General features: G+C 44.6%; 1 protein-coding gene across 2 annotated transcripts in view; it reads left to right on the plus strand.

Annotated features, from left to right (window-relative positions):
* Positions 1–27,404, plus strand: part of Peli2 (pellino E3 ubiquitin protein ligase family member 2) — a 148,117-nt gene that overhangs the window by 35,716 nt on the left and 84,997 nt on the right. For both annotated transcript variants that reach the window (XM_041634088.1, XM_041634089.1), the window contains exon 2: positions 15,265–15,394. In XM_041634088.1, the coding sequence (XP_041490022.1) occupies positions 15,265–15,394 (130 nt within the window). The remainder of the gene's footprint in view (positions 1–15,264; positions 15,395–27,404) is intronic.

Genomic DNA, 27,404 nt, shown 5'->3' on the forward strand with positions numbered 1-27,404 from the left:
CTTATGGGCCAGAGATAGTCCATATATGAGAATGAGCTGTGCTGTTCTACTGAGTTCTTACCCCGTGGGTTGGTTATATCTGGGTCCTGTGTGAGTTAGAGAACTCTACTGTGGCCGGGCGGTGGTGGCGCACGCCTTTAATCCCAGCACTTGGGAGGCAGAGGCAGGCGGATCTCTATGAGTTCGAGGCCAGCCCGGTCTACAAGAGCTAGTTCCGGGACCAGCACCAAAGCTACAGGGAAACCCTGTCTCGAAAAAACGAAAAAAAAAAAACCCAAAACTCTACTGTGCTACTGGAGAGTGAAACAACCGTGTGTTTGTGTGTGTGTAAAATACTTAATTCTGACTTGAAATAAGTCCAATGAAGACATCTAAAAGAGAAGAATATGAAAAAAATTATTTCGTACAATTCTAGCAACCACTGTTAATATCTTGATATGTTTCTTTTGCCTTTTGGTTCTATGTGTATTAAACATTTTTAACATCAAAGAGGATATCGTACACATTTTTCTATTTAGTTTTCATACTCTACTTTGGTTGCTATTAAGAATTTATGGTAAGGGGCTGGAGAGATGGCTCAGAGGTTAAGAGCATTGCCTGCTCTTCCAAAGGTCCTGAGTTCAATTCCCAGCAACCACATGGTGGCTCACAACCATCTGTAATGAGGTCTGGTGCCCTCTTCTGGCCTGCAGGCATACATACAGACAGAATATTGTATACAAAATAAATAAATATTTAAAAAAAATTTATGGTAAATATTTCATCATGTAGATTTACACAAATTGATCTATTATTATTGAACATTCTGTCACTTGCTGGTTTTTGCCACTACAAGTAATAATATATTTAACATCTTTGTGCGTAAAATTTGGCTTTCATTTCAAAATTATGTTCCTGGGATGAAGCTCTTAGATTAGAATTTCTAGACTGAAATATTTTGGAAGGGTGTTGCTGTGTGCCGCTAAATTGTTCTGCAGAGGAATTGCAGAAGCTAATATTTCCACCAGAGGCTTGCCAGGGCACAGTGGCATTGGAACAGAGATTGAGAATTTGATTGGCAAACAGTGCATTTTAAAATTCCCAATGAGGTTGAGCACTGAAAAATAGGTGTGCACTTGTCGCTGCTCTGTGAGCTGTTCTTGGCCTTTCCGCTTGCAGCTCTGTGAGAATGTCTGTCTTTTTTTTTTTTTAACCTGTAAAGAAAAAAGATAGCTATTAAAGACACTGTGCTTTCCGTCTTGTTGCCAATATTTCTCTAGATTCGTTGAATATAATTTTATAACTTTGATGTGTAGAAATTTCAAACTTTTATGTATTTAGTGCTCCAGTCTGTACTATTGTGTTTATGAGACTATTCCTGATTCACTAATAAGACGAGCAATCATGTTTTCCCCTTTACACTTTGTTCATATTTACCTCTTGAATGCTATGAAGCGTGTTGTGGGAAACACGTTTTCTTTCGTATTTCTTTTCTTTCCAGAAAGCTCCCAGTGACTGACACGTAGTCCGCTTTTCCAGTGCACGGTGCTCCTTTCTTCATTGTGTTCCTGTTTACCCAAGGGTTTCCTCCTGCAGAATTGATTCTGTTTGGGGGTTGGTGGCTTTGTCCCCAATCCACTGTTGTCATGTTGACTGCACCAGTGCTGGCTCTGTGTCTCTTAGCAGCAGTCCGTCACTCACACATCTAGTGCAGGTCTATTGATTAGGCTGGAACTTCTCCAACTAGTGAGTAAAATAATAATGGATATCCCTGTTTTGCCTCTGGAATAGTAATGGATATCTATGTTTGCCTCTGATTTTTAATCAAAATGCTTTACTGTTTTATCTTTAAACACTCATGTGAAGAAGTATTACTTTTAGTTTCTTAGACAACGCAGCACTGTGTTTCATCGGTGCCTGTTTGGCATCTGCAGGATCTGTATTTGGAAGTTGTTTGTAGGATGAGTTTTTGTGGGTGAATCACACTTTGTTAGTAACTTGCCTTATAAATTCTGAAGTGTGTCTCTAGAGGAAGTGCGTCAGCCTCAAGCAAAAAATACATGATGCCAGAACATTTTTCCCTCAAAAGGTAGCAGAACATTTTCTTGATCACCAGTCAGGGTGGGGCCGGACGTCTTCAAGGAGAGAGAGAGAGAGAGAGGGAGGGAGGGAGGAAGGGAGGTAAGGAGGGATGGAGGGAGGGAGGGAGCTTGGGAGTATGTTCTAGCCCTGGCATGGCATTATGTCAGGGAACTCAAGTGTGCTCAGAACCCGTTCGATTCTGGAAATCTCAAGGATATACTTGAATAGGACTCAGGATTCTTCCTTTGATTGGCTATGTGATTTCAACAACCCCTTTATTTGACATGCTAGAAAACAGACGTGCGTGCTGTCCAGTAGACCCCGTACATGGCACCCGGCCTATACAGAGGTCACTGGCTAAACTTCCGAGGCTGCGTGATAAACTAGTTTTAACTTTAAACTGAAACTTTAATAGGTTCATATGGCTAGTGGCTACCACATTAAACAATTCAGATCTGCATGGTGAAGTCTAAGGTCATTTATAGTTTATGAACTGTGGCTCTATTATCTTTCTGTATTGCAGTGATTTACAAATGGAGAGATGGGGTGGATCTCGGATATGCTCCAATTCCTGAATAATTGATAGTATTGTCTCTTCATTAAGATTATATACGTTAGCTGGTTCCCAGTGGCCATTTAAGTCTAGCATGCTGTCTGCTAATCGACAAGGCAATGTGTGTTTGTACTGCCAGGGTGGCTTTCCTCATGAAGCCAGTGGGTTAATGGCCCACAGCACATTAACTTCGGGTAGCCTTGCTTCTGTGGCACTGAAGAGTTGGCTGTGGCAAATGCCACTTCCGCTGAGCGGCTCAGAAGCACTTTTGTGTAATCGACCTTCTTTAGCTGCTACTGTGCGATTAAAAAGTTATCCTGACTTTGTATGCAGTTTTATTTTAAATATTTCCCAGGCTTGTGGTCCAGCTGCTCGAGGACAGCCTTGGGAAGAGGAGCGATCTGTGTGACACCCATGGGCATGCCGGGAAGCCATGAGTGATGTCACTCTCTGAGGCTCGTCACAGCATTTACATTTGACCCAGAGTTATGGTGTCTTTGCAACTTCTGCCGTGAATAACTGAGCAAGACTAAAATATTTTTTAACCAACTGCAGTAGGAATTGAGCTCTTTGTGCAGCAGACTGATGGAGGAAGGTCATTGGCTAATAAAGGCACTGCCCTGGCCCATTTTATTGGTTAGAGGATAGGTGGGAGGAGAAAACAGGACAGAACACTGGGAGGAAGAGGAAGTGAGGTCAGAGACTCCACCGCTCTGCTCTCGGGAGCAGACGCCTCAGGGAGACGCCATACTCCCAGCTCCCAGGCAGACACACGCCATGAAGCTCGACCCAGGATGGACTAGGCTAGAATCTTCCCGGTAAGACCGGTGCTCACTGATTATTAGAGATGGGTTGATCGGGATATCAGAATTAGCCAGTAAGGGCTAGGGCAGAAGGGCCAAGCAGTGCTTAAAAGAATACAGTTTCCATGTAATTATTTCGGGGCATAAGCTAGCCGAGCAGGCGCTGGGGTGCTGGGAACGCATATATTACTTCATGGCCAGCTAACCATGAACTGACAGCCGATCAAAGTTCCGAGAGAGTGATGGAGTACTCAGCCGGAAATGGTGCAGCCCTTACCACACCCCTTCCCCAGGGCTCAGGAAGGAGCAGAAAGTGTTAGACAAAGGTCAGAGAAGACTGAAGCAAGCCTCAGTAAGAAATCTATTTGCGTGTTAGCATTCACAGGTTTTTTTATTTATATATATATACATTTTTATTAGGATTTGTCCAAACTGTCAACAGTTGGACAACATATCAGAAAAAAATCACACACATGAACCATAACATGTGTAAACTTGAACAGCTTATATATTTGTATATAAGGTTACTGTATATTTAAAAAATATCTCTAGGGACTCATGGGGCTTGGGAATATTCAAAAGACATGATTGCTATATTTCAATATTTTTTTAAAAAATCCATATAATAAGTCCAAGCATCAAGCAACTGAAAGAAACATCTGACATTCCATGTAAAAAAAAATTATAAAAATATAAACTTTCAATACTATCCAAGACAGATTCTCAGTGGTGCGCCCCTGAAGTACCTAGCCATCCATATTTAACAGCTACTTTCCTTTTTATAACCGAGGTCGATAGGAGCGCTCTGGCTTGTCTGTATTTCCGTGAGCTTCTAAGAATCGTCTATGTACACAGCGGTTTAAGCACATTGGCATGGTTTGTTTGGGAGTAGGGAGGGGCATGCCATGGCATTTTTAAACAAGGGAATGATGGGAAGTGAGTATGTCAGTGCTGGGCATGGGGACGGTGCAGAGGACATCCCAGAGTTCACCTATGTTGACACAGTGCTCTCAGGATTTGGACAGTGACCAGATTTCTCCGTGGCATCGAGTTTTGGGTTTTGAAATATGCTGTGTTTTGAAGGTTTGGCCAGTGCTCCTTTCTTCAGAGGGAGACTGAGGTGCTCATTTCTAGAGACTTCTTGCTGAAGTAGGTTTGTGCAGAAACGGATTTTAAAGATCAATCCTTTGCCAAATAATAGGTAATTTTGCCTTAATTTTTTTGTGACGTGTTTGATTAGGAAAGATCAAAATTATTGTATGTTCACATTATGGGTTTAAGGGACCATAGATTTTAATGGACATGATTTATTGGAAAAAATACAAATATTTCACCATCCTCTTATTGTACACATTTTGAAATTCCATTTTTAAAACCAATTTGAAAGGGAATACAGTTGAAATTATCTCTAATTTGCGCTATCCTTCTGAATGCATTTTCTTTATATGTAAAAGTATGGAAAGATAGTTAATGTATATGTTTGGCCCCAAGTCTTTTAAGTACCAAAGAAATGACTTAGTTAATGTGCCATTGAAATGTTCAGGTCAGCTATTCATTGCCATGTGCTACTTTGTAACAAAAATTCCTTAAACCACAGACATTTCTTCCCAGTCTGTGGGAGGATTGAGGAGACTGTGTGAGGCTGGGCTGAGGTGGCATTGTTTCTTCCTACATTCATGAGATTTTTTTTTCTATAGTTAAATTTTTATTTTAGTCTTTGAGAATGTCATGTATTTTTTGATCATATTCACCTTCAACGTCCCCTCTTAACTCTTCTTTGATCCACCCCCATCTCACTAGCTCTCCACCCCCTTCCTCCTCTTCCCTTCTACTCCAGTTTGTGCTGGCCATCTATGTCTGAGTGTGGAACATCCACCACGTGGTTGATCTACCGGGTACCACACCCTTAAAGAAAACACTCTCCATCCCACACACTCTCCCAGCTGCCCGTGGAATGCCGAAGGTTTTCTTCCTGTCAGGTCCGAAAGATGCTGCTCTGCTGAGTCTCCCCACCTCTGGCTCATCCTGCCTTTCTGCCTGCTTCCACGTGGTCCTGAGCTTTGGGGACGGAGTGAGATCAGAGTTGTCCTGTTTGTGACTGAGCCCTCCTCTGTCACTTAATTCTCTGCGTTTTGACCAGTTGTGAGTATATGTGTTAGCATTGTCGGTTAGAGAAACAGGCCTTCTCTGAGGAGGGCTGGGATCTGTCCTAAACTCCTGGCAGAGTTCTGCAAATTTAGAGGGAAGTTTGATAACTGTGTTCATATACAAAGCTAGAGAATAGTAGTAAATTCAACCCTAGGCCTGAGAGTACCCAGACCACATTTTTTTTCTTTTTCTTTTTCTTTTTTTTTTGCGTCAGATTTAGAGTACCATGCATGTTTCCTCTTGTGGAGTGGGGCTTAAATCCAATCAGAAAGTGGTTGGCTACCTCCATAATGTTAATACCAGTCGACATGTCTTGACACAGTAGTAATTATTCTAGTTCACAGAGTTCATAGCTGAGTCAGACTGCTGATTACCCTCTCCCTGCAAGAAGCCTGCATAGCACCTTCCACTACTGTCAGGGCTAGCCTGCAGGGAGGAAGTTTCTTGATCAGTGCTAACGTGCTAACTCCATGTCCTGTGACCAATGTGGAGGGTGTCTCCAGCCATCTGGTCATACCATCAGGTTCTCATGGGAAACTGGGAACAGTGTCAATAGCCTGTGTAGTGTGGTGTGTCCAGGACAGGCTTGACCAACGACTTGAGGGAGGTATGTCATATCTGATACTGGCCTCTTTATTTGGCCTCATATGGTGCTGATCATAATACATTGTGTAGGATAACTCCCATTAAAATCAACCAGGAAGCTTATTACATTTTCATATGGCCTTTTCAGACATCCTTAGAATTAGTTATCCCATCCCTGACACCGTCCTGCCCCTCCCCACAGTTAAACCTTTCTCTCCTTCCTATCACCCCTGTTCTACTCTCCATCCATGAGATGGCATCGCTCCTGGTGCCTCGTTCCCCTCTGCTTGGAGACAGCTGAATGTGTTCCTGTGGCTTTAAGAGAGGTTCCCAGAATCCGTTTCCCCCACAAGTACAAGTCTAACCTTTACTTGTCTCAAGTTTGTTCTTCCTGTCCTGACTAGAGCAGGTCCTCCCCAGCCTGACCCATACAAGGGAACGAGCTGGAACTATATATTAGCAGGCACAGTACCTATATTTAGGGTGGAATAAAGAATTGGGGCCAGATTTTTAATCTACCACCTATTATATACCTGACTATCTTAGTTTTGGTAGTGAGAGGCCAAACCAAAATAAACAAATGTCAAAGTTATAAAAAAGGAATATGGGATTTAATCTGTCTTAAAAATTTATTAATGGAATATGAAAATATATTTGATAATAGAAGACATTCAGAAGCAAAATTTAATGTTAAACCTTTCCCTGATCTCAAACTGCACGTAATAAATATGGCAAATTCGTCTTTTGGCTTCATCTTCTTTCTTTTTTTTTTTTGATTTTTGAGATAGGGTTTCTCCGTAGCTTTTGGTTCCTGTCCTGGAACTAGCTCTTGTAGACCAGGCTTGACCTCAAACTCACAGAGATCCTCCTGCCTCTGCCTCCCTAGTGCTGGGATTAAAGGCGTGCTCCACTACCGCCTGGCCCTTCATCTTCTTTCTTAGTTTGGCATGTTTGTTCTTTTAGATATAAAAAGTTTTTTCTTTTATTTATTGTTTTTATTGCTTTCACCTCCCTTTCCTCCCCCATCCCCTTCTACCCTCTCTCATGATCCCTACGCTCCAATTTAACCAGGAGATCTTGTCTTTTTCTACTTCCCATGTAGATTAGATCCATGTATGTCTTTCTTAGGGATCCCCTTTGTTGTCTAGGTTCTCTGGGGTTGTGAATTGTAGGCTGATTTTTCTTTGCTTTGTCTAAAAGCCACTTATGAGTGAGTACATACGATATTTGTCTTTCTGGGTCTGAGTTACCTCACTCAATATGATGCTTTCTAGATTCATCCATTTGCCTGCAAATTTTAAGATGTTGATATTTTAGCTGCGTAGTACTCCATTGTGTAAATGTAATTTTTTACACAATTTCCATTTACGCAATTAAATGTAAATTGTGTGAAAAACGATCAAACAAAATTTCATGGATATGGTTTCTGGTTCACATTGCAGCAAACCTTCAAAAGACTACTGTGTGTCAAGCTTGGGCATGGCATCCAAGAATGCCCAGGAGCACCTAAATGGCATATAAACATCTCTCCTCCCAAGGGCGTGCCTGTACGAGCCTGGATGCTTTTAGGCTGTTGTAGTTGACTGATGCAGATGAAAACACAAATCTGCTTCCTCCTTCCATGAACCAAAGACACCTGCCAAATTGTGAGATAGTACCTATGTTCTTACTGACTCTTCATGGAAACAGAACTGTTTTTCATTAAAACACTATTACAGTAAAAATAAATAAATAAAAAGGTAGCTACATAAATAAAAAGGTAGCTACAGAACAATAATTCAAATTTTCTCCAGTAGAGTAAACAGTCTCTGACATAAAGCGTGGATTAACTAAACCTCTTAGTTGGAGACACTGTAGCTTGTGGGCGCCAAAGGCAGGCTAAAAGAAGGAGTCTGAGAAACATAGTGTTTGAACAGAGAGAGAAAAGGCCCTTCTTATTCTTGCTTGGCTCTTTGCCTACCCTCTTCAGTGTCCTGAAAAATGTTTGCTTAAATATCAAACCTTAGCACAGTAAAACAAAAATTACTTTGCATGACTCTGTGACAGCATTGATATGAAATGAGGAAAACCTCAAAAGGCAAAGTGGTGAATATTAGATAATAAATATTATTCTTTTTTATGAGTGTCTGCCTTGTTGTTTAGGTACACTAGTGTTTTCTTTGTACACTTTCTCTCTCTTTCTCCCTCCCTCTCTCTCTTCCTCCCTCCCTCTCCCTCTCTTTTCCTCTCTCTCCCTCTCCCTCTCTTTTCCTCTCTCTCCCTCTCCCTCTACCTCCTGTCCTCTTTTTGTAGCCTGCTTGGAGAAAGACATAGAGGAAGTTTGGCTTTCAAGAATCAGTAAGAATTAAATAAAAGCAAGAAAGAAGAGAGTGCTTGTCCAGGGATCAGCGTGGGTGTGCAGAGTGCTTGTCCAGGGATCAGCGTGGGTGTGCAGAGTGCTTGCCCAGGGATCAGCGTGGGTGTGGTGCTAATGAGGTCCAGGGGGTCAGGATTCAGACCTCTTGAAGCACACTGGACAGAATCCACATTGCAGAAACCCTCCTGAGAACCCCCAAGAAGTGTAGGGTTTTGTAAAGGTCATGTGAGAGGCTGAGGTAGTGTCAGGATCCAGGCCTCCCCCCTTCACAATAAGAGCTTGCAGATGTGCCCACTGGGGAAGGGCAAGGAACAGCCATCTGAAGGTGCATCTCGGATTGGGTTCTGGATATTGGGGGAGGGCCCTTTGTACGGCTTGGTCTTTGGAAGGCTTTTTTATCATGAGGAAACTGGAGAACTAGTTGATAAGCAAAAATGTAGCATCACCTGTAGCATCTCTGCAAAGTTGGAGGTCACTTGTCAACTGTGGTGGCAGTACATATTTAAGAAGTGACCCAGCCCATGGGATGGGACCTCTTAGGTGGGATGTACAGTATGCCAGTATTAGAGCTGGATGGACAGACCGCCTCCTGTGTCCACACTGAGTGGAAGTGTTTGAGAACTGCTCTTTGGAGTCAAATGGGTGGCAGTTAGGATTTTTCTGTCTCATGATCCCTCTCTTTGTGACTGTTTAATGTACCTTTCCTCCGTGTAAAGCCTCCAGGATATGTGTATAGAAGGAATCGCTCAGAAAACAACCACCTTCCAAATGGTAGAAGGAAGCTGAAGACGTCACACGGGTGTGGTGTAGAAGATGGTTATTACTCCACATCTGGACTGTCATGTGTGGGACATGACAATACATTCTCCAGGACACCAGAGCAGTATCATAATGCAGTGTTCCATTGGAGGCCTGGGGCCATAGCAGTGGTAGTAATGTGTTTAGCGTATGTATGGCCTTGGGGTCACCAGTCACTAAAAGATAAAACTGGGAAAAATGACACAATCACACTCCTTTGATTTTTTTATTTTTATATTTATTTTCTTTCTGTAACACTTGACAGTATAGGTGTTTTATTATTTCGACAGCATCTTCCACCTTGCCCAAGTCTATGGAGATTCAGGTGTGTGTCTTGGCCCTTGTGATCCTGCCTTTAGCCTGATATACCCTATATACGCCTGATTCATTTTGAAAGAACATGGCTGTGTATATGTCTCATATTGAACACTTTTTGAATAGCTTCTTGGAGCAGGGATTATTTCCAACAAGAAATTGTGACTTGAACATCTTCTACTGCCAAAGCTGGGAGACTTCCCTGAGTGAACCGATGTCTACAGAGCAGGAGAAGTTTCCCTTCAGAGGGAACAGATGTTTCGGTGATGCCGTAATTGTTTCTCTGGCTGATATCCAATTCTGCTGCTCACTTTACGAGACTCCAGTGTGAAGCACCGCTTGTGCATAGAGACGTGAACAGTGTGTGTCTTTGGGCCTTACAGTTGATCAGGACTGGAGAAGTTCAGACATCAGTGTGCTAAATAATGCAGGGTTCGAGACTGTAATTGCTTGCACACAGTGCCAGGCACTTGTGGTTCGCGTGCATTTCTTGGCAGTTGCAGCAGTACATTGCATGTGTGAGTCAGTAGGGGCTGCCTCAGCACAGCTGCCCCAATGCAGGCGTTTGTCAGGGCTGGTGCCTTGCCTGCTGGCCTCTCAAGGCTAGGGTCACATCCGGTTCATCTTTGGTTACAGTGACTGCTTGCTGTTTATTGGTGAAGGTGACAGGTGTCACTCGGAAGGAAGGCAGAGCCTCCAGTCTGTCTGGATCATGACCATTGGATGCTGGTGGTGCCTGCATTGCTGGAGCCCACAGCTCTTCATTCCACACTGATGCCGCCGTCAGAGCTCATTACCTCTGTAGTGTCTCCAAGGTGGGGACTCTCGGCACCCTTTCTCTCACTGTTGTGTTTTCTAAGGATTTATTTATTGACAAGTGAATTTTTAGGTGGCAAGTGTTATTTCAAGACGGTGTCATTGTATCGTGTGTCAGGAAATGCCTTGAACTGATAACTTGTCATTACTGTCTACTGGAAAGAACCCTATTTGGAGTGATACAGGACTAGACATGACTTTAGGTTCTGCCTAACCTTTCCTGCCTGTTAAGTCTGTGTGTTTTTCCCACTTTGAGGTTTTTACTAGTGTAAGAGCATTGCCTCCATTTCAGAAAACAAGTGCACGGAAAATGATATTGATGGACATTAGTATACGAACTCTATATTGTAAATCAAGGGAACCCCTTTAATTCTTGAGCAGATTCCCCTCCACAGCATTTTATCTTTTGAAAATTCCAAATATGTCTACTGCAAAGCCAAGCTGTTTGCTCTGCATCTTGAAAGAGTTTTTAATAACTCATCAGCCAAATAAATGGATGTTTAAAACCTTCCTCAGATTTATTTTTTTTAATGTGAATCTTATGGAGCCCCCTGTGGGCTTCAGCTGGACACCCCATTCAGTGGCTGAAAGGTTTGAGTCAGCCACACCCGCACCTTCAGTTTCTGTAGATTCCCCTGTGGAAGGTGCCAGGCAGAGGGTGTTCTGACCTCCTTCTGTGAGCAGTGCCCTTTTTTTTGCCTCTGTAAGCACAATTTTTCCTTTCTGCCTGGGCCCACCAAAGACGCTCTGCTAGCCCAACGGGCAGGGCTTTCCATGCTTACTGTGTGTTTCTGGTGCAATGTGCCAGGTGCCTCGATTTCCCAGGATCCCGCAGTTCTCTTGGGGGTGGTGGGACACCAGATGGGAAGGGGAGTGGAGGGAGGAGAACTGGTGTTGGGGAGGGGAGGGGAGCTGGTGATGGGAGGGGAAGGGAGGAGAGCTGGGGATGGAGAGGGGAGGAGAGCTGGGAATGGGGAGAGAAAAGGAGGGGAGCTGGGGATGGGGAGGGGAGGGGAAGGGAGCTGATGGTGGGGAGGGAAGTGGAGGGGAGTGGAGGAGAACTGGGGATGGGGAGGGGAGCTGGTGATGGTTGTCAGGTTGTTTCAAGCCCCATTCCAGGCTTGAAATTGATTGAGCATCAGCATAAAGACTGTGAAGCCTAGAGCATCACCAACCATTCTTTTAGTGCCTTAGTAGCATCTGAGGCAGCTCAGGGTCCTCAGTGTCCCAGCGGAAGCCACAAAGCTTCTTTATGCCTGGTGTGGGAAGTTTCAGACTCTGGCCACTCCTACATCTTGTTGGCAAATAGGTCATAGGTCAGGAAGGTCGACCTACGTTTAGGGAAGAGGACATTAGAGTCCATTTCTCAGGGGGTCAGTAAGGAGGGATTCGTGACCACCCAGACCAAGTTCCTTGACAGGAGAGCCTCCAAGGGAGACCTTGAAGTGAAAAGGGTGGAGGGACATTGGGTATCTATGGCCGATGACCAATACTCCTGTTCTGTCTTTGTGATAAAACTTCCTCCTGGGCTGTATCCTTCTATTCATGCCTAAGAAGGGTGGGTTCCGGCAGTGGTTCCCACCCATAATCGTTGCCTCCGCCTTCTTCATGTCCCACTCTGCACCTTCCCTTGAACAGTCATCTTGTTCATCCTCTGATGTTTGCCCCCCTCCCCCCACAGCAAAAGCCTTTGACACCAGACCTCTGACATCTGCCCTCCCTTGTGTCTTCTCTGAATAGTTTGGAAGTCCAGTGCTTATTTCAAGTGTCCTCACCCTGGCCAGGCCAGAGCCTCTCTGATTTTTTCCTTCTCTGCCTACACCATTGAATTGTTCTGGGTCCGAGGTATGGATCTGGAGCCTGCTCCCCTTGCTGCGTTAGAATCTCCGAGGTGGAGCTTTCCATATTTGTGTAAGACTCTCTAGTTTTGCTGATTTTTATACCATCTCAAGACAGCGCCAAACCTTTATCGTGCCCTAGCCCATTTGGCTTTGAATCAGTCTATGGAATTTCCTGGGCTCGTATAAATAAGTGAGCACCCACTTGGTGGCTTGAGACAACAGCTGTTGATATTTTCACAGTCCTAGAAGACTTGAAGGCTGACACCAAGGTGTGGACAGGGCCCCATCCCTGTGATAGCTCCAGGGGAGATCCTTCCTCGTTTCTTCCAGCTCTCCGTGACTCCAGGCATTTCTTAGAGTGCTTGTATAACTTTGGGCTCCCTGTCTGTCTTACATGGTCTCTCCCTCTCTTCCCCAATGCCTCTTAAAGATTCCTGTCATTAAAGCTAGGTTCCCCCAACAACGCAAGATGACTTTATCTTGAGAGCCTTTGCCTTTTTCTGAAAGGTCCACTCACAGGCTCCAGAATGTGCTTATACATTTTTGGGAGGAGGGCGAAGCATCCATCTTCTGCCTGCCCCTCGGCAGTGACGGTGCTCTCTGCTGATTGTTTCCAGCAATCCTACTAGTTTATCCTGCACTTTGAACCCTACTGGATAAGTCCCTATGTCCTGTCATGCTGAGCAAATCCTGCCAGACTCCCTGGTCTCCTCTACTGGTCCTACAGTGCCCTGCTCTTGTAATCCCACCTGTCTGTTTTCCCCACCTTTCTTTCCACGGCTTCCCCACTTTGGCAACGTAGAACTTGGAACTCCCTCAGCCCGCCTTGCTTTGAGTGTGAAGGACAAGTCCAGAGCGTCTTTCCCTGCTCTGCGCTGGTGCCGCCTCTTGCCGCCTGTGTTTGCCACACTGCTGCAGCTTTTGCTCCTTCTGAACAGAAGGCTCTGTGAAGGCAGGAAGCTGGTTCTCATTGTAGCTCTAGCACCGGGCACTATAAACATTGAATGAATGGCTTGGGAGCTTAAACTAATTAGAAACTCGTCTCATCTTCATCACTGCTTTCCCACCACTGTTTTGTTTCCAGAACGATTTTTTGCTTGTCTAGATACATTAAGTAGGCAATCTGTCCACACACTGGTTTGTTTGTCTAACCTACAGTATCTGTTCATCTATGCATGGACACAGGCAGTTGAAATTAAATTGTTTCTGCATGTGTTGGCATTTCTGACTTGGTCTCTTCGGGCTGGATCTAACGTTGAGGCTGTAAACAAGAATCTCATGAAGGGTTAGAGTACATCTGAATCAACGAAAGCCCTGATGAATTCTATGTCCCTCACTTTTGCTTCAGTCAGAATGTGACATTCCCCTAGCTTTGTGTTTATGTGGTTAGGCCACCCGCAGGAAACAGTCAGTTGTCCTCGTCCCAGTTTTATATGTTCTAGGATGAGGGAGTGTTGACCAGATTGGGCCAGGTGTAAAGGGAGAGGGACAGAGAGGGATGTTGGCAATACCATCTTCTACCAAAACAGGGAATCTCGGGTGTGAAGGGAGGGGCAGACTGGGGAGAAGGGAATGCCGCACACTTCCCAGGCTGGGCCCCTTCTGAACTGTGCTGGGCCCCTTCTGGACCCGGGCTGGGGAGAGTATGGCATGGGAAACCTTGACAGAGCTTGTCGTCTGTCTGGTCCACAGCAGTGAAAATGCTCCTCCACGTTGTCTACTGTCTCAACTTTAATTGGTTCTGTGTTTCCTTTAATATAGACTGCTGGTTCGGAGTGTGGTGTCAAAATACCCAGAAGTGAGTGCTTGATAGTAGTGATTGCAGATTCATGGAAACTGTACATTTTTCTGATCTTGCCTCAGGGAAAAAGGAGAGGCCTAAAACGTGAAACAAATTATTTATTTAGTCCAGAGGCATCTTTAGGTAGCTGGTTCCTTTCTGATGGCCATGGAAACAGATTATAAGCACAGTAGAAAGAGCTGCTGTGATAATTTGAAACCACTGTCTGGTGAGGCTGTTGACTCAGCTCTTAAATATACACCCAGACCCCTTTGTTCCAACTGCTGCAGTTCCCAGGGGCCTCACCCTCCCACACCACACCTCTCTTCCTGGATAAGGCAGAGTAGGAGCAAGCCACCAGCCCAGCGGCCCTTGTCTTTGGTGTTCTCAGAGGACTTTGGAGCAGCTGTGTTTATCTGAGTAAATTTATACGACCCCCTTTCACTCCTCTTGAGAGGAGGTTCTCCGTGTTGCCAGCAAAGAATCTTAGTTAAATCTGCGTGGCCACATGGGATGCTGGTTAAAACATTCAGAGTACATCTATGAGTAAATCTATGGTTAGCACATGCAGTTAAAACCAGACTGTCAGCTGTAATCCTGAATTTCTTTAAACTCTGTCATTAGCTAAATGTAAGAAATCTACCCAGGACTTGTTTACTCGCCAGGCTTTCTGAGAGTGGCTAAAACGCATGTATAATTTGTACAAGCTGGCTTTTTTTTCCCTGTTAACCTAGCAGTATAGGGTCAAACAAATGAGAATGCATATAGGATCCAAAACTTTTAAGAAAGTAAGTAACTAAATTCAGTCTTTTTGCAGAACAGATCGTAAAGAAAGCATTACGATGATTTGAGAGATGAGTTTTAATTAGCATACTCTTTGCTAACTAGTTCATCTGAAATGTTTCTCAAGTGTTTCCCGAGGTCTATTAGAGCAGTACAGGCTGGATCAAGCCAGCCCTCGCGTGACCTCTGCAGACTTCTCGTTTGTCTCTTCTGAAAAGGATCCGAAGATTTTGTCTTCATAGAGTAGGAAACCTATAATTACTTGTGCATCACTTTTCAGTGCAGTCTCTGGGAGCCATTTGGGTTTTGTTACAGCTGAAGTCTACTTGCAGCGCTCCCCCCCCCCCCCCCCCCCCCGCTGTGAGCCTTCGCCCTTGACACTTTGAAAGTTTGCAGACAAGTGAGTGTTTCTGTTTTCATTTTAGGTACAATGGTGCTTTGCCTAACGGTGACAGGGGCAGGAGGAAAAGCAGATTTGCCCTCTATAAGCGGACCAAGGCCAACGGTGTCAAGCCCAGCACAATCCACGTGGTCTCCACACCCCAGGCATCCAAGGTAGGCGGCTGTGGCAGATGGCGGTGTGCGTGCACCTCTGGTCTCCATGTAGGACAGAGTTTCAGCCATGTCTGTAGAGCTGAGCTGTGCACTGTGAGATGTGTAGCCGCACCTTGACCTGACCTCCTCTTCCTGCTCCCCATAGTTAGTGCGCCAGCATATCTGGAGACCTTCCGGGATGGCTGGGCAGGTGACTCTGAAGTCGATGCCTGTTTTAGGGATCACCAAGTTACTGCTGGGTTTGAGAGCTGTGCGATGCCCTTTCTCTTAGGGAATTTTTTGTATGAAATCTGGACGTGCTAAGACCCGTTATTTTCCTCCTCTCACTTGAGCACAGCGTGTTTCCACATTGTCTGCATGTGACTTGGAATTGAGTTTGCATGATTAATATGATGTAAAGTGCGCATGTCTGAGTGATAGGGGATGCTCATTGTGCATATGTCATCCCAGTATGTTTGTGTAGTCTGACCAAGAACGACCACCTTAGGCCCCAAGTACACGCTTGGTTCCCAGTTGGAACTACTTGGGAAAGATTAGGAGGTGTGGCCTTTTTGGAGAGGGTGTGTCACCGGGGGATGAAAGGCTACACCACATCCAGTCTTAGTATCCATCTGTGCTTGCTGCCTGTGGATCAGGATGTAAACTCTCAGTCACTGCTCCAGTGCCATGCCTGTCTGCTTCCTGCCACGATGATCATGGTCTAACCCCTAAAACTGGAAGCAAGCTCCTGATCAAAATTTTATAAGAGTTGCCCTGGTCATGGTGTTCCTTCAGAGCAATAAAACAGTAACTAAGACAGAGTTTGAAGTAAATAAAATGTTAAATTTTAAAAAAGGATTAAATCATGTGTTCTTTGATATATAAGCAAGAGAAAAATCTGAGTTTCTAGACTGGTTGTCAGTATAAGTTATCACTATGACAGATTTTTACATATTATACTCTTGACAAGATTTTTTTCAGTAAAATCAGTTCTTTGCTATATAATAGTTATCTTTTTTGATAATGCATGATGTTTCTCATGGGCCTTCTGGGTGTGTTTGTGATTACGGCTTTGAACAACCTGGACAGATCAAGTGCTGATTGTATTGTTCCTGGACACCAGCCCTCAGGGAACATGACGGACGCTTCCTTGGCATCAAGTGTGGCCTGTGCACAGCTTTAGCTGGTCAGCCTGCCATCACTTGGGTATCAGGAAATCCTGAAGCAGTGCCATCGAGAGAATCCGATAGAGTGCACCAGCCCAGATAGTCCGCTAATGATGACCAGAGAGTCGAGAAAGATTAATGTTGAGTGCACATGTTTTGGCCACAGAAAACCACAGTGGACCTTGGGAGAGGAAATGACATTTTATAAGTAAACCTACCTTTACCAAGATCTGAAGAAAGGAAGAGAATAGCAACAAGTTGTTGGGAAGTCAAGGACACTGGAAACATTAGACAGTCTGTATTAGTTACTTTTCTCTCTGACAAAATGCTTGACAAGTCAACTTACTCTGGCTCACTTTCGGGAGGCGCCACTTGATGGTGGCCGTGATGGCACAGTAGTGGCTCAGTCACTGGTGGCTAGCTAGACTTTGCCGTGTAACCTCTTCCCTTTATGGTGGGTCAGGAAGCAAGAGGGGACTGCGGCCCAGGCTGAGCACAGTGTCCTTCACAGGACTGCCTCCAGCCATCCAGCCCGCTATGCTTCCCTAAACCACACTGTCTGCTGGGGATGACACACAGTGGCCTGTGAGGGAGGGCACGTCCAAGTGTCTGGTGAGGAAGGAGAGTAAGACAGACATTTGAGAGCACATGACAAGTACTAAAAATATTCCTGCAGTATAAATATGGTCTTTTTAATTTTACATAGCCATTGGCATTTATCTCCCATTCCTTATTTTTCTATATACTGTTTATTATTTCTTTTTAAAATAAGGAATTTTATGTTAATAGAATGGCTGACAAAAGCTACAGAAAGCTGGGGCTGTAGCTGGGTAGTAGAGTTACTTGCCTAGCATGTACAAGGTCCTGAGTTTGGTCACTAGCAACACACAGGCACACGCATGTGCGTGGACACACACACACACACTATAGAGATCTTGCTTTGACGACCCAGATCATCCTCTGATACAATGTAAAACTGTAGCTCTGGGCACATGGGCTCAGTGGCTCTTCTTTATTTGTTCTCTGCCTTTCTTACTGCCAAGTTTAGCTCTTAGTGTTTTACTATTTGCTTAGATTTCGTTCAATAGATTTAAGGCACACATCTCTTAGTAGTTGTCCAGTCTGTTTAAACACAGTATCCACAATACTAAGAGTTGGGCTTATCGGGTCTTGTAATCTGGAGAAAAATCTTTTCTCCTCAGCATCTTAGGATACTCATTTGTAAGCTAAGCAAATTGACAATAAGCAGGAGCCATAATATACTTTGGTTGTGAGCAAATTCTGGCTATAAGTAAATAAATAAATAAGAAGGGCAAAAGTAGAAATGTCATGCTAGAGAGGGTGCAAGAGTCAGACTCAGGGAAGCTGAGCAGCCAGTGTTGTGAAAGAGGATAATGCATGTCCCAAGGAAGTTATTGGTATGGCTGCTCCTTGCTCCACTATGTAACTGTCACTACTAAAGATTCGTATTCTCAGAAGAGGATCTGATAGCTGAACCTGACTCACCATGGCCAACTAAGATGAAGATACAATGGACCCGAGTGCTCGCGCATGTGCTAGCGTGTGCATGGGAGCCGCTGGTCATTGTGGCCTTACTCATTTGTCCCACTGCCTCTGAAGGCCTTGTACTTAGTAAAAACAGAATATTGTTTGCACTGTGAATGAGGACTGAATCTGCTTCCCACTGTCTAGGGACCTGGACCTCAGTCCCAAGCTCTGGCCTTCTGGGACTTCTCAGATGTACACCGATGTCTGTGTGGCCATGCCATTCTTGCTGCTGCATTTTCTCTGCTGGCCCTTGCTGCTTCTGAGTTCCGTTCAGCCAGGAACAGTTTCTTCATACTTAGGTGTTTAACTGAATCTATAAACCAATAGGCGTTGGCTGACAGGCAGTACTGGGAAGTGAACTCCCAGCTCCTAATGCACCTTTATGATTATTATTCTTTCCATCTCTTTTTGGCCGTGGCATTAGACATACTTGGTTCTGCTGCCGTTCCTGTCTTCTCTGTTGACATTGCTGGTTTACCTTGTCCGTTATCCCTGCTGCCTCTTCTGATCTCTAGTTTCCTCTTGTGCGTTTCAGTGTTCTGATGTCTGCTTGGTATTTCTTTTTGGAGACAAAATATTTCTTGGCCCATGGTAAACAGCAGGAGATAGGGCCTCTTAGTCACCCATGGATGCCAGCATCTATGCCAAGGCAGATTCTGATGGCAAGCCTGCTTTTGTTGTATGATCTCTATTTGTATAGTCTTTATTAGTGTGCATATTTGTTCTTGGGCTAATACAGGTATTCTCTGATTACATGCTGTCCTGCTTTACTTCTGACAGATCTGTTACATAGACATAAAGCCTCATGATTTATTCACCCATTCATTTATTCACCAAATATTTATCCAGCACCTTCCACGCCCAGGCACAATGCCAGGTATTGGATAGACTGCCTCGAACAAACACATCAGCGTGGAGCTAGTCGGGCAGTGTAGGCAAACAGTGGAGACTTATTTGAATACGTGTGCAGCTGTGCCCTGTGAGAAGTGCTGGGAGGAAAAGGCACAGACTTGGACCAGGTAGTCAGGGAAGGAGTCTGAGCAAGGCCATAGAAGCTGCAGGCTGACTGGGAAGTGTTGGGGTGGAGCTGACCAGGAGAGTGAAGAGATCAGGGCCTAGAGCTGGAGGATTTGACCTTTTCTGAGTGGGAAACACTGGGGAGTGTCAAGCTGAGGGAATGGCATGACAGCACTGAGAATTTACTTTTTATGCTAGGAGGAGACTATTATACTGTTACTCCACCAATCAGGAGCATGGTGGTCGTGATGGTGCCAATCTCTGATAAGGGGTATTTTTACTAACCACATGCTAAATTTAGCAGCATTCCTATGGAAAAATCTACCTTAGTTTTTCCCTTCTTAGTTTATGTTTTACAGAAATCTCCTCTTGGGGATATTTTCACTTTCTAAAAGTAATTGGAAATCACATTTATACCTAGTGTGTTTCATAGTGGAAAATAGTAGCATTTAAGTGATGGTTAGAGAAAGATTAAGACTATTAATACACTACGAGTCCAGGGCTCTCTTTTGTCTTTGTCTTTGCCCTCTTTATGCGGTTATGAGAAAGGACATAAGTGCTTTCTGAAGAGATTTGTTTGTCTCAGATGTGCTCGGGGCATGTATCAGCGAGGAAATGGAGCAGATAGGCCCGGAGCTACTCCTCAGAACACTGCTTCTTAAGGAAACTTATCCAGCCTTGAGACCTTACCTGCTGCTCTGTAAAAACAGTGCTCATCCCTTCTGAGGGTGGCGTCAGCATGGCCTGCCTCGTAAGGGTCGCCGCCATTCACCATTGCTAGACCAGGGACCCAGCTGCTAGCACGTGAGCCCTTGGGGACAGACCACATCCAGACCACAGTGGCATGTTTAAGTTGGTATGGCTCTAGTTGTTGATGCACTATTCAAAGTCTTGTGTATCACTCTATGAATGTTACTGTAATTGTGGGAAACTGTAAAACTGATGTAATTTTCAGTGTTAGCACCTTAGCTTGACCTAGTCTGTAGGATTTAATGAGGGCCACTCTTGAAGCATGTGTCTTCATGGTCTTAAAAGGCTTAGCTGGACTCTCATGCGCCTCAGGAGAAGCATCAGTCCGTCAGTATCTGAAGTCTGTTCACTAATGCTGCTTTCAAATAGTTTGGCTTTAGATAGTATTGATTTTGGTTTCCTTTATAGTCGTTGTATTATAATTCCTCAGTGTATACTCTCTTTTTATTTTTATTTTTTGGTGAGCTAAGATATGCTCTGTAATCCAGGTTAACCCTAAACTTGCTGTCCCCTGCCTCAGCCTTCTGACTACAAGTTGCCACACTGAACTCTGTTTAATAATTTTAAGAATTAATGAATGAAATTATAAATGATTTAATGAAGTATTTTATTGTAATTCAGGCAACAATGTTTTGATAAGGCTTTTCCATGTAGGTACTTTAAGTAATCTAAATCTGTAAGAGAAGAAAAAAATTAAACACTGCCCTGCAGGGCTGACTGTCTCTGTTCTCTGCAGGGCTGACTGTCTCCGTTCTCTGCAGAGCTGACTGTCTCCGTTCTCTGCAGGGCTGACTGTCTCCGTTCTCTGCAGGGCTGACTGTCTCCGCTCTCTGCAGGGCTGACTGTCTCTGTTCTCTGCAGAGCTGACTGTCTCTGTTCTCTGCAGAGCTGTCTCCGTTCTCTGCAGGGCTGACTGTCTCCGTTCTCTGTAGGGCTGACTGTCTCCGTTCTCTGTAGGGCTGACTGTCTCCGTTCTCTGTAGGGCTGACTGTCTCCTTTCTCTGCAGGGCTGACTGTCTCCGTTCTCTGCAGGGCTGACTGTCTCCGTTCTCTGCAGGGCTGACTGTCTCTGTTCTCTGCAGAGCTGTCTCCGTTCTCTGCAGGGCTGACTGTCTCCTTTCTCTGCAGGGCTGACTGTCTCCGTTCTCTGCAGGGCTGACTGTCTCCTTTCTCTGCAGGGCTGACTGTCTCCGTTCTCTGCAGGGCTGACTGTCTCCGTTCTCTGCAGGGCTGACTGTCTCCGTTCTCTGTAGGGCTGACTGTCTCCGTTCTCTGCAGGGCTGACTGTCTCCGTTCTCTGTAGGGCTGACTGTCTCCGTTCTCTGCAGGGCTGACTGTCTTCCTTTCTCTGCAGGGCTGACTGTCTCCGTTCTCTGCAGGGCTGACTGTCTCCTTTCTCTGCAGGGCTGACTGTCTCTGTTCTCTGCAGAGCTGACTGTCTCTGTTCTCTGCAGAGCTGTCTCCGTTCTCTGCAGGGCTGACTGTCTCCATTTGCTGCAGGCCTGGCTGTCTCTGTTCTCTGCAGGGCTGACTGTCTCTGTTCTCTGCAGGGCTGACTGTCTCCGTTCTCTGCAAGGCTGACTGTCTCCATTCTCTGCAGGGCTGACTGTCTCCATTCTCTGCAGAGCTGTCTCTGTTCTCTGCAGAGCTGACTGTCTCCGTTCTCTGCAGGGCTGACTGTCTCTGTTCTCTGCAGAGCTGTCTCTGCTCTCTGCAGGGCTGACTGTCTCTGCTCTCTGCAGAGCTGAATGTCTCCGTTCTCTGCAGGGCTGACTGTCTCCTTTCTCTGCAGAGCTGACTGTCTCCGTTCTCTGAAGGGTGCCAGCTGGGAACAAATCACCCATTTCCAGAATGCGCGTCTACTTATTTCAGTACAAGGATAGGCACAAGTCAGCTTCTAAAACGTTGAAGTAGCGACTTGAAAAGCTTTTTATTAATGAGTGTTGATAGAGGGAAGACAGATACCTGTGAGATTCCAGCATGCTGTGCAGTTGAAATGATTTCCTGACAAAATATCCAGACTCCCAAACTAGTTCTTGTAGGAATGGATCATGTCAGTGGAAACGCATGGTCCTGCTCCTTATAGAACAAATCTACTGAGATGAAAAAACACCTTTTGGAAAACTTAAAAAAATCACAGCAATAAAATTGGAGTCATTATTGATGAGGCTTCAGCTATGTCACAGAGGTTTAATAATTTACTTAAAAAGCAATATTGAAGACTTTGAAGACCGCCTGATGGCTTTTGTTGATTTCATGGAGCTGGAGGGAGCAACATCTGAAATCTATTAAACTTCATTGTGGTTCTCAGAAAGAGTTTAAGAAGAATGGCTTCCGTGAGCCGTGTTTCCAGGAAGACGTCTGCATTTCGCACAGATGGTGCATGCGTGGTGCTGGGGAGAAGGGTCCCTCATCCAGATGCCACCAGCATGGACTTCATTGACTAAACACGAGTAATGCAGTTAACTTTTAATAACATCTTTTTAATTCATTGATCCCTAGGACCTGACCAGTTGTTTTAAAAACTCTGTAGAGTGAAAGTAGCAATCCCATCTAATATGTAACTTCCACGCTTAGGTGATGGTAGAAATAGCGAGCGTGTAAATCTCAGCGCAGTCAGGTCAAGAGCAGGTGTGTTGGGTGTGTATTCGCTGTGCGTAGGGGACTAGGAAGTGCTCCTTCAGCACCATCAGGGTCCTCGCGTGTAAGGACTTGTTTGCCTGCTTCCTCCAACCAGATGGAGCCCTGGACTTGCTCTGCTTTTTTAGTCAGCTCCTAGCTCAGACATTGAGTTATATGCGCAAGTGCTTCAAAGAAAGGATCACGCTAACAACTTGTACCAACTAACAGATGGCTTGGAAATAGTGGGATGACTTGATGAATGATTGATGTAGCCTGCAACGCTTGAGTGTAGTTTCCTAGTATGAATACTAGGAAATATATGGGAATGTTTTTAAATATTTAAAAGCAGCTTCACTTATGTTTTTAGGATTTGAAACAGCATAAATTCCTTATCAGTCCTCTTCTGTGAATCTTTCAAGTAAGTTTCAATTTATTGTATAATGTATCTTAAATTAAAATTAAAAGTCTGATTCACAATTCTTACATTGAGTACTATCAGAAAGGTGATAGATTGATTCAGAATATTGGGATTTTCCTAATTTCAACAAATAAATGTTTGACACTAATATTTTGTGTATTCTCTAACCCCCGTTTCATAGTTTCAAGTGCCAACGACAGCGTGTGACTCTGCTGTGTAGTGTGAATAGTAGAGCTCACACTTTCAGATAAGAGGGTCTTTTGTGTTTACTCTGACATGGAGGGGGCCTGTGCCTTAATCTCTGGGGCTTTTGTGACTATGTTGCCCTCCTGGCAAAGGAACTCTGCAGATAGAATTAAGGCAGGAACTTTAAGAGGGATCAGCATGGATTGTCCAGATGGGCCCAGTGGAATCACAAGGGCCCTTAACAGGGGAAGTGAGGATTGTTGACGAATGACTGAGAGAGAGATGAGGGCAGAGGGGCAAAAGGGACTTTGAGGAAGGGGACCATAAATCAAAGAGTGCCTTCATCCTCTAGAAGCTAGGGGCAGATCTGTCAGTCACCACGGAAATGTAACTTCAATCTTACCGTCATGGGGACTACAGGCAACCTGAGTGTCTTGGAGACAATCTTCCCTGGGACTTGCTCACTCCTTGATGTCAACTGGTGTAGTTCTGGCAGGGAATCTGTGCACCTGATGAATACTGGTGAACAGATCTAAATGATAATTTATTGTGGTTTCAGCTGCAGAGGTCTTTAGTGACTTAGTTAGAGCAGGAAGGGAAAACTTACGGATGTTGTTCTATGGGAAATTAAGAACAAAATGCTTATATATGTGACTAGTTCTTAGTCTGTGTTAGAGGAAACAAAGGTATTGAGATTACAACGGGCAAGGAATAATTTTGGACCTAGACTATTAAAATAGGAAATTTTGATTCAAGCACTTGACATCTTTAATTATCAGTGTAATTATTTATATTACATTTATATAATAATTAAAATTTTGACCCAGTGAATATATTAGTTGGAAAAAATAATTTTATTTGTGTTGTCCTTAAAGCAAAATTTTACTTATTTGTCTTAACATATTAGTTCTGGGGAATGTGTTTATCTGTAATTATGCTTTTAATCAAGTTTACTTGAATTACGACCTAGTCAGTCACTTGCAACCCTGTTACGGACATTTAAAATGTCCAGAAGAGCTGAGTGGGTTGACTCAGGCCATTCATATGGGTATGCTGCCCAGGCCCCAGAATGCTGGCCTGTTGTTGCTGCAGGTAGTAAATTCCCTAGAGAAGGGGACGAAGGCTGAGGTTTGCTGCTGACTGTCCCTCCTCCCGGAAGTGTGACTTTGGAATCCATCCATCTCCAGACAAGGACTGCTGGGGTGACAAGGTGAACTAGCACAGCTCTTGCTCATGTAAGTGGAAGTGACCAAGCTGGTGGGACGGCTCAGTGGGCAACCTGCTTGTGCACAAGAGCAAAGACCGAGTTCAGTTCCCAGCACCTACATAAGAGTTGGGCGCATCTGGAGCCTTAGCAAATCCCCAGAATGTGCCGGCCAGCCAGTCTGCTGAGCTCTGAGCTTTGGGAGAGACCTGTCTCGAAAAATTAAAAGGAGAGCAATAGAGGACACCTGACGTCAGCTTCTGGCCTCCGTGTGCGCACTCACACTTGCATATAGCACATACACGTGCTCACAGCACACACACACTCTCTCTTACACTCATAAATTTAAAAGATTGAAAAAGGGAGTTGCCTTACAGCTGAATTGACACCATAACCATAAACCAGTGGTTTATGACATCAGGTGCTCTGCTGAGTGCTCCTCTGCAGAAGTTGGCTTTGATAATAGCTAGTTTGTTTGCAGAGGCGGTTACAATAGCATGCTGTAGGTGCATGGAAATGAACTCAGTGCAGCTCGTTGACTGCTTTGGAACCACTGCTGCTGTTCTAGACACATCTGTACTAAAGTGCACTCTTCCTGAGAAAGTGTCCCGGCCTCTTTGGATCCTGTGTGGCTGTGTCCAGCAGTAGTTACATCTGGGTGATTGTTTAACTGCATGTTTTAGTTACGAAAAGTGTGACTGCTGGCACCTTTGCTTTTGTCTTACTGTGAGAGGGGATGCTTGCTTGTACTTCATTCTCTTCCCATTTCCAGCTGCCCCTGAGCTCTCTTCCTCTCTACTCCTCAAATGGCCTTCCCCTCAGTTTTGTACTTTTGCTAGTAACATCCTCGCTTGTTAAGATGTGCTTCAGTCTTATGTACCAACTTGTGCTTTGGTCTCTCAGGACTTTCCTCTCACTCCTGGTCTTACCAAAGGTCCTTTCTGAGCTCACAGAGGGTGTGCATAGATGCTAGTTAGAGTTTGACTGTCCTTGTCCTCAAAGGCCAGAGTGCATGCATTTCTGCTCTCCTGCTGCCTAGCAGGACGTGTTCCATGCTTAATCAGATATATTCTTACCTGTCATGGGCCTGTCCCGGGACAGCAGGTCATCCTAACAGTCTGCCAGCTAGTAACTAAAGAAATACTTGAAATGTATCAAATGGATTGGCTAATATGCAGTGATATTGGTGAGGTGGTCTCTGGAAATAGTTACTCATAAAAAAGTCATAATGGGCTCTGGTTACATGAAGCCTGGCACCCACATTTATTTACTGACTGTTGAGTTCTATGAGAAACTTAGCTAAAGTGTATTGATGAGTTAAAATTGAAACTGAATTTGACTATATGCTTCCTCTGTGAACTTGATAATTTAAGTTTGTCGTTTTCTTAGATCCCAGCAGTGAAGCATTAATAACGACCAGCATCTGCATCGTTGAGTGCACTCACTGTGGGGCTCAGCACATCTCCTCACTGGAGAATGTGGTCAGCGACGAGGATTTTGGGAGAAAGCCTTCCTAAGGGATGGTGTGTGAGGCCCAGCATGACTCTTGTTGCTCATGTGCTCCTCAACTTGCTGGCTGAGTTCCATTCCTCTTTGAACAGAGGAGAGGTTCTGCACTTGTTTTTCCATGTAGAGTCACACCTTTGTTAAACACAAGCAATTAGATGTAAAAGGATTTTTTCTGAGTTGGTCGGTAATGCCTGGGTGAAATTGTTAGCTGTCTGCATCCTTTTCCACAAACGTTTGAAAATCATTTTTATTCGTGTACTAGTCAGGGTTTCCTGAAGGGACAGACCCCAGAGAATGAGGATTATTGGAAGGAGGTTCCTTAGATCACCTTGCACGGCACTATGGCTGGACCACGGCTGAGAGGCAGAGTCCGGCAGTTGCTCAGCCCATGATGTCCAGAGCCTGGATGTCTCAGCAGTTCCAGTTTGGAGCTGAAGGCCTGGAATATTCCTGGGAAGTTTCTGGTCTTCAGTCTGTGGGGAACCTGAAGAAGCTGGTTCTGATCTCAGGAAAGGGACACAAACAGTGGTGACAACAGGACGCATGAACTTGCCGGCAAGAGTAAAGGTGTAAATGGAAAGCATGCTTCCGTTTCCCAGCTGCCCAGACCTGAATAACCACACAGAAACTGTATTAATTACAACACTGTTTGGCCAATAGCTTAGGTGTATTCCTAACTGGCTCTTACATCTTAAATTAACTTATTTCTATTAATCTGCATAGCACCATGAGACTGTGACCTACCGGTAAGGTTCCGGTGTCTTTCTCCTCCGGCAGCTACATGGCGTCTCTTTGACTCCACCTATTCTTCCAGCCTGGCTTTATTCTGCCCTGATGTAGGTCAAAGCAGCTTCTTTATTAACCAATGGTAATAAAACATATTCATAGTGTATGGAGGGGAATCCTACACTATATAAAGATAAGCAGGCAGAAACACACTTCCTCCTCCATCTTCCCTTATCTGGGCTGGAAGGAAGTTGCAGCTGACATTAGAGTGGGTTGTTCCTCTTTGGAATGGTCTGGCCAAGGAAGTCCCTCCCCGGAGTGAACAGGTGCTGGCTTTTTAGTTGATTCCAGAACCAGACAACCAACATTAACCGTCCCAGTTATGTTCCTTTTGCAACCTAGTGTCTTAAATATAAGAATGTCATTAATTTTTTAAAAAAATACTTATTTTGTGTGTTTGGGCAGACATGTCACCATGTATGTGTGGAAATCAGAAGACGACCTATGAGACTCAGTTCTCCTTCCACTTGAGGGATTGAGTCTGTCCTCACTTGCAGACACTGCCTGCTCTCCCCAGAGTGCCCTGTTTGAGCGTCTAAATAGCACTGATACTCAAGTCCTACATGCAAGGTAGACCTAAGGTCAAACCCAGCTCTCTTCCATCAGAAAGGTGAGACTTCTGGCAGATAGATCTTATTTAAAGCTTTCCCTACTCATTACTTAGTTGTGATGCCAAGTGTAGCCTGGGGCCTGATACATAACAACACAACCCTGTCCCTGTACACCCCCAGATCTAGTAGTTTTTGTTTTATTCTGGCTCTTTTCAACATGCATACGTTTTACATGTGGAGTTTGGTGACTTTTCACAAAGTAAACACCTGTCTA

This window comes from Microtus oregoni, unplaced genomic scaffold, assembly GCF_018167655.1.
Source record: "Microtus oregoni isolate MIOR12 unplaced genomic scaffold, Mior012 000045F_ref0000178, whole genome shotgun sequence".
Taxonomy (NCBI): domain Eukaryota; kingdom Metazoa; phylum Chordata; class Mammalia; order Rodentia; family Cricetidae; genus Microtus; species Microtus oregoni.